The sequence below is a fragment of the Tarenaya hassleriana genome, unplaced genomic scaffold, assembly GCF_000463585.1.
Source record: "Tarenaya hassleriana unplaced genomic scaffold, ASM46358v1 Cleome12, whole genome shotgun sequence".
Lineage (NCBI taxonomy): Eukaryota > Viridiplantae > Streptophyta > Magnoliopsida > Brassicales > Cleomaceae > Tarenaya > Tarenaya hassleriana.
In genome coordinates, this window is record NW_010962392.1 from 302708 (window position 1) to 316994 (window position 14287).

Below are 14287 nucleotides of genomic sequence, written 5' to 3' on the forward strand. Positions count from 1 at the left end.
TATACGATCTTCCGATCTTCCTCCTCCCATATCTCACCATCCATCCCTCGTAGACAACCTTCGACATTGTCCCTTTTTGCATCCCGACCGGAAGAAATTCCAAGGAAATCGGGATCCTAAAATCGGAATTAAATCTGTGTTATTTTCTGCGAACTACCGGCACGACAAACCTGATTAACCATTGAGCTCCAGGCCGGGACGGTCGCCGGAATCTGGGAATTAGATCCTGAGATTCCCCCGGCGTCGCTCGCGACTTTGAAATTCAACCAACCAAATTTTCACAGAACGAAAAAAAACTTTTGAAGGAAAAAAAAAAAGAAAAACGAAGAGAGAGAGAGAGAGCAAACAACGTGTTTAGAGAGAGAAGGCGGGGGAGGAGAATGTGTGTATACGGAACAGAGACTGACGACACATAATTAAAACATTAATAAAAGGAGATCATGCCAAACCAGCGAATTAAATATGATAAACAAATTAAGCATGTCATTAGCATTAAAAAATATGAATTAAATTAATTAGAGGAACGAGTTAGTTAATATATCAGAATACATGTGATAAACTTCACGTATTTTACATTTGTTACATTTATAATAATTAAAAATATTAAATATTGAATATTTTTTATTTTTAATTCAACATGTATCATGTATAATAATAAAAAAAATAAAACTTTAGAATTTATTTACAGAAAATCACATAAAAAGGACATTAATTGATTAGTTTTGAATTGAATAATAATACTGTCGAATTTACGTTGAACGAAAACGACGACGTACTAAAAGTGAGAGGCGGAGAGGGGGATGATGCACAAGTGGAGCAGAGTCAACTGAGTTTGCCCATTGTGCAATTAGTGACGTCAATTGGGTTCGGCCAATCCATTTGGGTCTAATATATTTGGATTTGAAGACAAACAGATTGATTGGGTCTACTCATTAATAACAATAGATTGAATTAGGTCGACCCGTTAAACACATATAAACCATTTAAACTCATTTATATATTTATAAATTAGTTATACATATATATATAAGTACTAATATATATACTCATACAACCTAAAAATTATCATTTTAATATTCGATTCAGTTTATTCGATTCAATAAAAATCGGATATTATATTATATTCCATAGTTTATAAAAAAATATATATTTCCTTAAAAAATCAGAATTTTTTCGATTTTTTTTTAAATTCAATTCAATATTTTAGAAATATTGTTGTTAGATTTTTTGAACGGTTCAGTTCAAAATGGACACCGATTTTTTCAATACGATTCGATTCGGAAATGGTGTCGAGTTTTCCGGTATGATTCGAATTTTTCGGTACGATTCGGTTCGGAACGGTATCGAGTTTTTTATACGATTCAAATTTTTTGACATGATTCGATTTAAAAACGACACCGAGTTTTTCAATATGATTCGATTCGGAGTAGTATTAAATTTTTCGATATGACTTGAATTTTTCGATATGGTTCAATTCGGAAACAACAATGAATTTTTCGCTACGATTCATTCGAAAATGGTACCGAATTTTTCGGTACGATTCGAATCGAAAATGATACAGATTTTTTTGATCTGATTTGATTCGAAAACGATACCAAATATTTCAATTTAATTCATATACATATATATGTATATATATAAATATCTATATATGTTAATTTTTATATATCTAAATATAACAATTTTAATTAGTTACAAAAAGAAGTTTAATTTTAATTAAATATATAATAGATTTAATGGGTTAACCATTTATGAGTTTAATGGACCAAAACCTATTTAATCCATTTTAAAATATTAGTCAAATGGTTAGCCTATTTCGATTTATAAATAGATCAGGTTGAGTTGAGATGTATAATCCAGACCCATTTTGATATCTCTCCATGTATTGTTGACGACATCTTTTACAATTTCAATGGCAACGATTTTCCTGGAAACCAAATGCAATACAATTCAAAATGATTTGTTTTGTCGGTTATCATCAATTTCGATTTGTGTATATATATATATACACAGTATGTGCTTATGACAATTAATGGCAACGCACACGCTGCCTGTCGGAAAATAGAAAACTTCGAACAATAACATTTTTACACAAACTCACAATACGAATGTTGGACTTTTTGAAAAAACCCAACTTGAATGTAACTGACTATTCCTAATTTAAATTGTCAAATTCAACGACAAGAAAACAATACATATATATATATGTAAAGAGAAAATCTAAATTTATGAAAGATCGAAAAAGCGATCCATCATGGTTACATTTTACACATTTAAAAAAACAAAAAGATCTTAGAGACGAATATTATTTGCCAGCACAGGTTATTTTATTTTTTGTTCTTTTCCTCTTTCACATCAAGCTTTAGTAATTTCCAATCGGGAAAATGTTATTAGGGGTGAATATTAAAAACTCAGAAAATCTCGCATGGGAATATAACCTTTGCTTAGTAAGGTACAATGATAGATTCTATGAGTTCTTGCAGCGGCGCCAGTTCTTTCTTGTCGATCAGTCCAAACTCCTGCAGCAAGCCATGAAGCATTTCACATGATAAAGTCCGTCAGAAAGGTTTTCATTTCTCATTGGTCAAGTTACCCCGAAAGAAAAAATGGTATAACCATCCATGTAATCCGTAGTTGAAAGCGACTATAGTGATATACTTATTTCCAATCCCGGAATTAGTCGGGACCTCGATTCAAGACACCCGGTTACCAAAAAAAAAAACTATAGTGATATAAACATTTGACTAAATAGAGGTGGCTTATTTCGTCAATAACCGAAGAAATCAAACTGAATAACACATACCCAAACCCAATTGGATTTGATATAAAAACTAAATGGTTATAATTTGTCTAAGACCGAAAAAAACTGAATTCGAACCAAACTGAGTAGAAAAATAACCAAAATACCAAAAACTTCTTCAAGAAAATGAGTATTTTTGTGTATAAACCAAATCCGAACCGAATATAATATAAAAACTAAACAGTTATGATTTTTTTAAAACCGAAATAACCGTGAACCCGAATATAACTGAACCGAATCCGAATAAGCCACCCCTACCGGCAATCATCAGATGAAGAGAGTAACGAGAAGAGGAGAGATTACATGAGTGAAGAGGACAAAGTGCTTGAAGCATGTGTTGAGATGGGCTTCCTCTTTCAGGCTGACGATCTTCTGGAAATGAGAGTGGTAAATGTGCGCATAAACCCGGAACAATCTCTTAAATATCGTCTTCACCACCTCCTTGAAGTTTGGCGGAAATGGAGCGCCTGGAAAATTTCAGCCGAAAAGATCGAGATCATATTGCGCAGAATGTTTTTTCGATATCTGATCCATGACCATTTCAAAAATATTACCGAGCCTTTGAGGAAATATGGATTCATCATCAAGCTGAGTTTCAATCCAATCCATCAAATACTCCACGTATTTTGGAGCAGAAACCTCGATCGGCTTCTTGATTTGTACACCATCTGCCCATCTGTACTCATACCTGAAAAGTTTTTGCCCACAGTTTGCTTACAGAGTGCAACCACAGCAAGATCGCATTGAGAGAATCAAAGGGGTCCGGTTAATGAGAATGTCAGCCATATTGTATTGGTTTGATTTGATTAAATGCAACTTAGAAGGAATAACCGAGAGGTAAAGAATCACATTCATCACTCAAATAAGTAACTGTTTCCAGAATTTGAAGCCATGCTTTAACAGATGGGTCGACGAAATGGAGTACTAATCCTTCTAACGAATAACATCACCTAAAGGAAAATCAGATTGTAATTAAGCAACTCTACATCATTTCAAGGCAAAACTAAGCATTTCGCTTGGAGACATGAAGAAGCATTTCACTCACAAAGACTACAGCCATCCATCAATATGGTAAGAAAATTAAGCTACTAATTCTCCCTAATCCTCGCGTCACGGGTTTTCAAATCCAAAGAGGGCTCAAATAATTAAACAAGAAAGTACCAATTAGAGCTGTTCACCGGCCCTTCTTTACTTAACAATCAGAAGGATCTCTACTGAATAAAATAATTTAGAAGCGTAATGATTTCAACCTATCATTATTCATTATGGAAGGGGGGAAAGGTCATACTTGGGACCAGCAGTCATTGTGGGACAGTTATCTGGAGTGCAGAACTCCGTAAGCGTACCATACAGCAAATTCACCTGGTTGAAGAAATCCACAGCTGAAAAGCAAAAAAAAAAAAGTTTCAGAATATATATGTTCAAAATAGCGATACGCATAATCCTGATAGGATAAAATCCGCCAGAAAAACATATGCAACGACCAACAGAAAATCTCAAAACGCATCCCTATATTAGTGCGCCTTTGAAGTGGAAGCGGAGTGTGTTCTTACTGTTGACAGCAAGCCATTCGTTTAGATCCTCGCCCGGAGGAAGTCTTACGGCTTCCCTCAGGTTCCCGCTACCTAAGGTGGCATCTATATGCTTTCGAAGCTGTGCACCCTATAACACAGCAAGAAACAAAGTCAGACAAAAAGAAGCAAACACCAGATGTCTTAACAAATAATTACAGCTACAAAACCTCATAGCACAAGAATTCAAAAATAATATGGACAACATACCTTGCTTCCAGAAGGTGCACTCTTTTTAGGGCGGAAAGTCTTTTGATTCCTATTACGGAAGTAAAAAGGCAAAAGGAGAAAAATAGAGATGTTATCAAATAAAATCATCAATGTCAGTGGAAAGGCAAATAATCATTAGAACAAATCAAGGTGATGATGCACAATTCCTATAGCTGCGAGCCTGCAACCCGAAAAGTCCAATTTATCAAGGAAAACTCAACATACATAGAACAAAATTTTGCCAAGAATCACCACATTAGACTGATCAATCATGGTCCATCCATGTTTCTATCAATGGATGGCCTACTTTTTAGTTTAGAAGCCAAGATTATGAATTGAACCCTGAGGACAAAATGAAACTTATTGCCTAGTGACAGAGTTTCCAGATGTGGCAAAGATAAACATTAATCATCATCTTCCAGACTCCCACTGGCGCCAACCAGGCTTTCAGGGAACAGGTTTCAATACTGAAGACTAATCCGGCACCAGCGAGCCAACGCACATCATCCGATCACAAATCTCTTCAGACACCATCCTTAATTTCTTCTTTCATGAACAACTAACAAGCCTTTCCTATAACTTTTTGCTAGACACAAGACCCCAAAATCAAGTTCAGTAGATCGGGAAAAGGATCCAGACATAAATACTCTCGTTGGCAGATCACAAACTTCTCAAGTAAACTGAAACACATGCTCGAATCATGAAGCCACACATAAATGACATATTTACAGAATCCATCGTCTAACCTACTAGAAACACTCAGTTCCAGAGACAAATTGCAAAGTTTTAAAGGCGTGTCTGACAAAACAGAAGTTTCGAACTGGAGATCGCAACTTCACGGAACACAGAATCACATAAATAAATAAATAAGAAATATTAACAGAGACACGTTGAATTACGTGATCCTGCAGAGAACCAACAGATAGTATATAGATCGGATCCCAAAAGCAGCTAGAAATGAGTGATTTCACAGATCTGAGATGAAAAAAAATCGAAAAAATCTCCCGGAAAAATCTCGAATCAAGCAAAAAATCGAGCAGAGAAATTAGAATTTCTACCTCCCAAGCCCGAAGAGACTCATGGCTTCAAGCGACCGAGCGAGCGAGAGAGAGAGAGTCGTCGAATCGCTTTTCCGAATGAGGGAAAAGAAGTGAGACTTTGGAAAGAGCCTGTAAAAAGAGAGGGCCTTTTTAAGGCAAAGCCCCGTGGATTCTCTCCTTGCGTACTCTATACGGTCGCAGGGTTATTATAAAGATACATAAAAATTTGGAATTCTTTTATTACAAAAACAATATTACAGACTATATATTAAGGTCGGACGAATTACCGATATAACCTGAGACCGAAATTATAAAACATCATATTTCCCAAAGTCCTGCAGAGAAAATTACATAAACCATAGAGTTAAAAAGTAATAAACAGATTATTACAAGTTTTATTATGTAACTATTATAAAGTCTCCTTGTATTTAAGAGTCTCCTTCGTATCACAAAGTTTGGAGCATTTCTCCTTCGTGAATGTCTCCAGATTCTGTAGTTTAGCTCCGACAGTCGTTAACTCCGGCAACCCAAAAAGGTACAGAGCCCGTACGGAATCTAGACTATTCCGTGCTCCGCCTTCTTGCCCGAACACTTCCTCCAGATTATCGCAGAACCTTATGCGAAGATTCTCCAATTTCTTGGGCAGATGGGGAACAGGGAAGAGGGTTTTGATGTTAGGGCAACAGTCTATGCTCAGTTTCTTCAGATTCACGAAGCTCCCTTCACTGCATATGCTCTTCATCAATGGAAGATTCGATATCCAGAGAATCTCCAGAGATTCGACAATGCCGGCGAAAAGGGTCTCCATTCCAACGCATTTCTCAACCCAACAACCCTTCACGGATCTCATCTTGAACGCCTCGAAGATCGACGACACACTTTCAGAGCGATTCTCCGCGAAAGAGACGAACTCGGCTTTCGCTAGGGTTTCCTTCTCATGATCGGACAAGCAATTCCAGTCATTAGATCCACGGATCTCTAAGATCTTGATGCCACTGTCTGAATCCATGAAGTTTCTGATCTTCATGTATACAGAATCGTATCTGTCGCCGTCATGGACAAATTCCTCTCCCTCGCCTTTCTTCTCATGGCGGACCCCAGCTTGAGCCTCATCTTCTGTTTTCTCCCCGGTCTCTGACTTGTTCCCCAAGATTTCTCGTGTCTCGTCTATGGCTCCAGATGATCTCAGCTCTTCCTCGATTTTGCTCCATTCATCGAGTTTCCACTCTCTCGAATCCGGAAGAACGATACGTTTCGAAGAACGCAGACAGCTCTTCTTCTTCCTTGGCAACTCTGGTAATGTTTTGAGTTTGGTTCCACAGAGATTAAGCTCGCGCAGGTAAGACATGCCCTTGAATGATCCGTCGATCTTTTCGAGTTTTTCGCAGCCCGAAACGTCAAAGACCTCGAGATTGGCGAGAGCCTCGATGTTTGGAAGAGATCCTAACATTTTGCAGTCTCTCAAAAGAAACTGGCTGAGTTTGGACAGGCCGGCGATCTCGTTAGGCAGCTCTCTCAGACTAGTTCCTGATAGGTTTAGGGTTCTTAGCTCGTCCTTGTCCTCGAAGCACACTTCGTACATCTCATTCACGGTCTTACAACCCGAAATGTCGAGAATCTGGAGAGCGGATAACGGTTTCAGATGAGGCAATCTTCTCAACTTGTTGCAATCCCGTAACAGGAGCCGAGTCAAGGAGCGAGTTCTCTTTGACTGTTTCGAGTCTTGGAAAATCGGTAGCCGGTCTATCTGGCTACCCGACAGGTCGAGATGTTGAAGTTTTTCGAGATGAGCAAAGTTTTTGTTCTTGCCCTTGTTTTTGTCCTTCCCGACTGTCTTGTCGAAGCAAGTCTTCAGCTTTCGAGCTCCATGAATGTCGATGACCTCGAGGTTCGTCAAAGACTGAACATCCGGAAGATCTTCCAACTCGGGGCAGTTCCTCATGACGAGACATTTGAGTTCAGACAGCTGAGAGATACTCGAAGGCGAAGATCTGATCATGAGTCCCGAAAGGTTGAGACTTCGAAGCTGAGTCATATTTCTGAAGAAATCGTCTTGGATATCTGTCAGAGAACTTGCACCAGAGACCTCGAGAACGTGTAGACCGTTCAATTCCCCAAGTTTGTCGATTTCTTTCAGTAGATCACAGTCCTTAATGACAAGAACTCTGAGTTTCTTTAGCTTCGATAACGACGAGACAAGAGACTCGAATCTCGGGTCGAAAAGTCCAAGAACTTGAAGACCCTCCCTTTCCGGACCCTCGAAGAACTTCCCGCAAGTTTCCTGACAGAGACGGTTCCCACTGACAAGAATCGTCGAGACCTCTATTTTCGTCTCGAGTTTTGTCGCCGAAGATTTTACTTTCTTGGAGCGAACTGTTCTCATCATATCGCCAGGGTGAGTGATCTTTCCCACCCCTCTCCCCTTTTCACCGCCGTAAACTCTGGCGAATCCGAGACGGGATCTTCCCAAAACTCCGCAATCTCGAAGATCGATCAGATTCGACATCGCCATCTCGGGCACCACCACATTCCCATCTTGTATCTTCAGAAAACCTCGGTCCATAAGCTCCATCAAGACGGTATGACCCTCTCGATACGCCTCCTCGACAGACCAGACAGGATCGAAGTAACCTTCGAGTATCCAGTTCGCAATCAGTTCACGGTAATAAACGCAACCGCAGTGCTGGAAGAAGTCCAAGCTATGCCAGAAGCAAGCAACAACGGCGGTATGTAACGATTTATCGTGTTTCATCAACTCGTAAGCGAGGTACAGAACTGGATTGTATTTCTTCGGATCGATCGCGCTCTTACAGCCAGCTGCTGATTCCGATGATTCCGAGGAGAGTATCGATTCCTCGAATGCCTTCTTCTGTTCCTCGGATAGAACGGTTTCGTTGGAACCGTTCCGTTTTAAACGACTTAACGATTTCGCCAGCGTAGAGATTGCAGCAGGTAAACCTTTGCTCTTTCTTATGATACATGAAATCAAAGTCGGATCATCAATCTCCTTTTGTTCTTGAAGGGAATTGAGCGAAACCCTCCAACCTTTGTCGGTTAAGGACCCGAGAATTTCCCGAGAACCGTCAAGTAACGCGTCTGACTCGTCCTTCTTGAGCGGTTCGACCTCAAGAACGTTATTCCCGCCTCCTCCTCCTTCCCGTCTCGTGATCAGAATCTTTACAGCGTGTCCGCCGTCGTGTTCAAGAAACTCTTGAAGTTTCAAATCTTTCATCACTTCCTCTTCCTTGGTGATACTTCCTTCGTCATCCAAAACCAACAGTATATACTTTTCTTCTGCAGATGTTGCAGATTTCTTCTCTTCATCAGCCGGGCTTTTCTCTTCTTCAGCCGGCTTTTTCTCTTCTTTATCCGATTTCGCATCTTCGACCAGTTTTTTCGCCTCTTTCTCCGGTTTCTTCGCATCTTCGGCTGGGTTTTTCTCTTCTTTCTCTGGTTTCTTCACATCTTCAGCCGATTTTTTCTCTTCTTTCTCCGGTTTCTTCGCTTCTTTCTTCGGTTTCATCGCATCTTCACCCAGGTTTTTCGCGTCTTCAGCCGGATTCTTCCTCTTGTTTAGCTCCTCAAGAATCTTCTTCTTCAGATCATTCACGTTTCCTTCTTCAGCATCATCGTCAATCTCTTCGTACGAGAAAAACACGGATAACTGGGAAGCAAGATTCCGGTAAAGAGATGAATCGTCGAGTTGTCGGTTGAGATGTAACCAGAGAGCCAAGAAACAGGAGCCGCCGCCATTTTCTTTCTCTTTGGACAACAGGTTGTTGCAGATCTTCTCCGAAAGCCACGTCTTCCCACTGCCAGATTCGCCGACAAGCACAACTCTTGAAACGGCTTTGTCTTGGAACGATTTCGCAATCTGGTCGCTCATTTCTCCTCTGTTCTTGCCTTTTATCTTCTCTTTAAGCGATGGTGATGATACTCGTGAATCCATTTCTGGTAAATTATGAGATATAATCAAGCTTTGGTAATATATATATATATATATATATATATGTATATATATATATGTATATATGTTCTTTCTAATGCTGTGGATAGTAATGAATTACAGAGATATTTATAGACATACAATGGTAGGTATAATACATTTACAATATACTATACAGTTATATATACTTATCATCCTTATTTTATTTATTTTATTGGGATTAATATTTTTCGTCTAATTGTTTGATTAGATTATCTCTATGGTATGTCTCTTGATTTTGTTCAAGAAATAACAATGAAAGAATTTTAAAAAATAACATATATAATATGGTAAATCACATATAAATATACAAATTTGTAATCAACCCCATATTAATATACGAATTTTAAATTTTCCAAAAATTCAGATTCTAAACTAAAATAACAAATCTTACAAAAAAAAAACTTTTAAAAAACTATAGGTTTAACCGGTAGTTTATTTGGAGTGTTTGTAAAATTTTGTATATTTTTATAAAATTCTTTAAAAATTTATGGTTTAAATTTTTGTATTTTTTTTTTTGAAAATTTTAAAATATATGTATTAATATGAGAAATAATAGATTCATATATTTATATGAGATTTTCTAGACAAAAATAATAACAATAATTGCGTGGAAAAAAAAGGGTTTTGGTTTATTATTATGTTTGGATTATTTAAAAAAAATGAAAATTTATGGAAAGAAAATGCTAAAAAAAAGTAAATATCAAAGCCAAATACCACATGAAGCAAGAATTGCAGATATCATCAAACAATTTTCTTGGGTAGCAAGAAAGAAAGAAACCAATGTATCTCTCATTAACCAATACCTTTTTTTGTGAACTTAGGACCCACACGAAGTGTACGTATAGATCTATACAAGTCTGCCTTAACCCATGATTTCATGTAATAAATTTACACATATAATTTGATAGAGTCAAATTTTAATTTTATGGGGACATTTGATGATTTTACTCATAATTTTATCAAATTTATAAAGAAATTAACATTTTTACTCAACCCAAATGGGGGCACGTGCCTCCACCCCAATTCATGTAGATCCGCCACTGATTCCATGTATACATACTTCTGTATTGATAATCCACCAACTTCTACGGTTTTATCCGTAAAATCACACAGTATGTGATTCAGATTCATATGCATCTCACAACCATGTACGTGTGTGTGTGTATATTATATGATGCATATATAAGCAAGCAAGCATGACCAAATAAGAAAAGATCGTAGCATATGTATATATATATATATATATATATATATGTATGTATGTGTTATTCGTAAGATGAAAGTGAAGAGAAATAAAACCTTAAAAAGCTGAAACAACAAATTGATGGGTGCTCAGAGAGATTGTTCTGATTGATTTCTCAATTTTTTTTTTTTTTTTTTTTGTGTGTGTGGGGGTGTTCAGTACGCTTATAAGTACTTCAATATCTTCAAGGGTCTTGTGAGATGGTGGTGGTTCTTCTTTCGTTGATGCAATTCGGTTATTTATACTTCGTCATCCCCCGGTCGGACCGGTCCTTTCCACTTCAAGCTTTTGTTAATTCCGATTAAACCCCTACCTTTTCAAACATTCAAAAACTTACCCTTACTTTTTGAAATGTACAATTTTACCCCTGCTTTTATGAAGCGCGCGCCGGATTGACCACTCGGAATCGTGTTCGAAATATCAGGGCGCAAGCAATAAAATAAAATAAAAAGTAAAAGTTGGATGGTTTTTTTTTATGATGTTAATTTCTTAACCTTAGATGTATAATTTATTTTTTGCGATTTCATTATTATTTTAAATTAATCGAATTCTCATGAATGACTATGTAGCAAACAATGGTGGTGAACTAATCATGGACACCTTTTTAAAAAAATGATTAGAAATCTTAGTTATTTTCATTAAAAGTATAAAAAAAATATCTATCAATCTCTCTCTATATATTCATTAAAAGTATAGAACAATTGTTTCCATTCAATCGAACATATATCCGATGGCGGATCTATGGTGCACATACCCCCATTTAACCGGTTAAAAAAAATTTATTTTCTATATGAATTTTGTAAAATTTTGAATAAAATTATGAAATGTCCCTATAAAAGTAAGTTTGCTCATAATAAAAATAAATGTGCCTCCGATTATATATTTTTGTTGGTCCTCCACTCCATATATCCCATTAATTACTTCGTGATTTCTCTTGTTTATTTGATTGTTCGGTGGAAAATATTTTTTATGATTATATATATATATTAAGAGCAATAGCAATGACAAAATAAAAAAAAAAGGAACCAAGTGAATACACCTAAAATTTTTAGACGATATATTTTTTGTTTTGTAAAATCATATTGGAAACTAACAATTACTAAAAGATATAAAAATAATAATTTCCATGAAGCATAGAATTTTGTGTTTGTCTTTTTTTTATAAGATTTTTTTTGTGTTTGTCGTTTTCAAGCTTTTTTGTCGCACCCTGATGATTAATTCACTATGAAAAAAAGAATGGGGGTACAAATAATTGTATCGCTAGCGAATCTGTAATTTAACAAAAAAAAAAAAGTGGCGAATCTGTAACTTTTCTTGAGATGTAAGGAAATTAATATTCTAATTCTATCATTGCTTCATTTGTAGCACAGCATTTTCCCGCGTGTTTTGCATTCCGATTTTCGAATATATTTTGCTTGGCTTATTTTTTGAAATAATTTTTAATATATATATATATATATATATATATTTATTTATTTATTTATTTATTCTGTCAAATCTCTGATGGATTCTTTTCTATTAAGCAATAATTATATATATATATATTTTAAATCATAGTGATTCTATTTTTCAATTGTTTTTATAGACAATGCTTATATTTTAAAGATGCCAAACATATTAACCACCACACCATGACATCAACGAGAGTTCTTTTTATATCCAACCCTATGGTTGTATTTCGAATAAACCCAGTTTTTGGTATAATAGTTTGCAGACCACATAAAAGTACCATAATTTGAATATGCAGGAGTTAAATTCACTCCCTTTTAATAGTCTACAAATCATACTGGAGATTAAAATTATAGACAAGGGACAAGGTTACAATAGAAGAAGTTCCATTACAAGTAACTCTAATGGGGACTATCAAGAGTTACACCGCATCTTTTTTCGGTATAATCGCTAAACTATCGTGTTTTTGTACCGTCAACATTGTAATCGTGCTATACCGTACTATCCTGCATTTGCACCGCGCATCTGCGCCACAATTTTTTTTCTTCTTCCAGTCTCGCTTTTAAATTATCATGCATTTACGTCATGTTTTTGCGCACTTTATTTTTTTTTATTTTACATCAATATCACGGTCATATTATCAATCTTCATCATCATGCATCTGTTTCTGTGTCACACCGGATTTTTCAAATCCACCAACAATCTACTATTTAAACAGATTCGATTATCGAATCCCGTTATTTACTTGAGAATTCAAACTCAAGCAATTGTTTCTCATCTCTTTCTTTGAGAGATCTCTTTCTTTGAGAGAGTATATTAAGAGATATTGAGAATATCTTTGAGAGAGTATCAAAAGATTCGTAGAATATTATCGTAATATTTAGATTTAATATTTATATTAATTAAATAATATATTATGTGATTATATTTTCTAATTAGAAATATTGTAATAGTTTATGTTGAATAGTGAGAAATCTAAGTTGCAATTATTATTACAAGACATATGCGTGGACACCATATAGGTAGATACAGTCTGACACAAATCTTAAGCGTCTATGTTTCACAGATACACACACACAAAACACTCAGTTAAAGAACAGCATGGGACAAATTCTTCAATCTTTGAACTCGGAGCCTTTTTCTTCTTGTTTTTTTTCAGTACCACCTAGTTCGGATTTGTTCAGGCTGGTCTCTCCATGGCTAGAACCCGTCTTCTCCTCCATCTGATTCACATTGACGTCTTCCATGTCCATGTCGGTAGATTTTCCGCGGTTAGAATCTTTCTTCCCGGCAGTTTCTTCGGACTCTTCGAGATCCACCGGCTCAATCGTCCCCAATGCTTTAGCGGCCGCCGGAATTCCACATGACTTGTTCATCAGTTCATCTTTGTATTTTCCCTCGTCAATCGGATTCACGTCGAATTTACTAGCTGCAGCTGCATCCTTGTAAATGTCCCAGACGCTCTCTTTATCAGAAAGCGGGTGAAGACGGTGCAAGCTACGTTCTTCCCCGACTAACTCCTTGGCCAGATCCTCATCCCGGGTCGTGAATATGACTCTTCCACCCGACCCTTTGGGGAATCCGAACGAGAGATGTGTTCCCCATTTCTTCCCTTCGGGTATCTGATTTCTCTCGTCGAGTCTCTCTTTCCAACCGTCTTCTTTCCGGGCATCATCCAACACTATCAGATACTTCTTCCCCCACAGATTCAAGTGAAGAGCATACAACAGCATAGAGAGTTCCTTCTCTCCATCCCCTTCTCGAGCGTTTTCCAACTCTTCTTTTGCCTGGTCCTTGATATAAGCTAACGTATCCTCTTCGACTCCGAGGTTCCTCAAGATTCTCTTCACGATGGCAATCTTCGGGTCACCATCCCTGCTTAGTTCTTCTTTCTCCGTGTACATACACACCCACACCCTCGGGACATAAGTTTTCTTGACATCTTCATTGTTGAATACCTCCTGGCACAAAGCCGTCTTCCCTACA

The 14287-nt window shown here is 36.9% G+C and overlaps 4 protein-coding genes across 5 annotated transcripts in view; all 4 read right to left on the bottom strand.

The window, feature by feature from the left end:
- LOC104806181 (protein ENHANCED DISEASE RESISTANCE 2-like) overlaps positions 1–379 on the bottom strand; it is a 7375-nt gene extending 6996 nt beyond the window's left edge. The window contains exon 1 of the mRNA XM_010530938.2: positions 9–379. Coding sequence (XP_010529240.1) covers positions 9–82 — 74 coding nt within the window. The 5' untranslated portion in view covers positions 83–379. The remainder of the gene's footprint in view (positions 1–8) is intronic.
- Positions 380–2272: 1893 nt separating this feature from the next.
- LOC104806969 (MOB kinase activator-like 1A) lies at positions 2273–5796 on the bottom strand. The gene is made up of 7 exons (XM_019201755.1): positions 5640–5796; positions 4582–4630; positions 4354–4462; positions 4089–4182; positions 3355–3488; positions 3104–3267; positions 2273–2519 (listed from the first exon to the last, which is right to left on the bottom strand). Exons 1-7 carry the CDS (start codon positions 5660–5662, stop codon positions 2445–2447), a joined length of 648 nt encoding a protein of 215 aa, XP_019057300.1. The 5' UTR covers positions 5663–5796; the 3' UTR covers positions 2273–2444.
- Positions 5797–5929: 133 nt separating this feature from the next.
- LOC109116396 (probable disease resistance protein At5g45510) lies at positions 5930–10998 on the bottom strand. The gene is made up of 2 exons (XM_019201754.1): positions 10909–10998; positions 5930–9572 (listed from the first exon to the last, which is right to left on the bottom strand). Exon 2 carries the CDS (start codon positions 9568–9570, stop codon positions 6031–6033), a length of 3540 nt encoding a protein of 1179 aa, XP_019057299.1. The 5' UTR covers positions 9571–9572; positions 10909–10998; the 3' UTR covers positions 5930–6030.
- A 2267-nt stretch (positions 10999–13265) lies between these two features.
- The window catches only part of LOC104806183 (probable disease resistance protein At5g45490), a 2571-nt gene continuing 1549 nt past the window's right edge, over positions 13266–14287 (bottom strand). Inside the window, exon 5 of one of the 2 annotated variants that reach the window (XM_019201745.1) lies at positions 13266–14279. In XM_019201745.1, the coding sequence (XP_019057290.1) occupies positions 13417–14279 (863 nt within the window). In that variant the 3' untranslated portion in view covers positions 13266–13416. Of the gene's footprint in view, positions 14283–14287 lie in introns of both variants that reach the window. The other variant, XM_019201744.1, reaches the window with a different exon arrangement.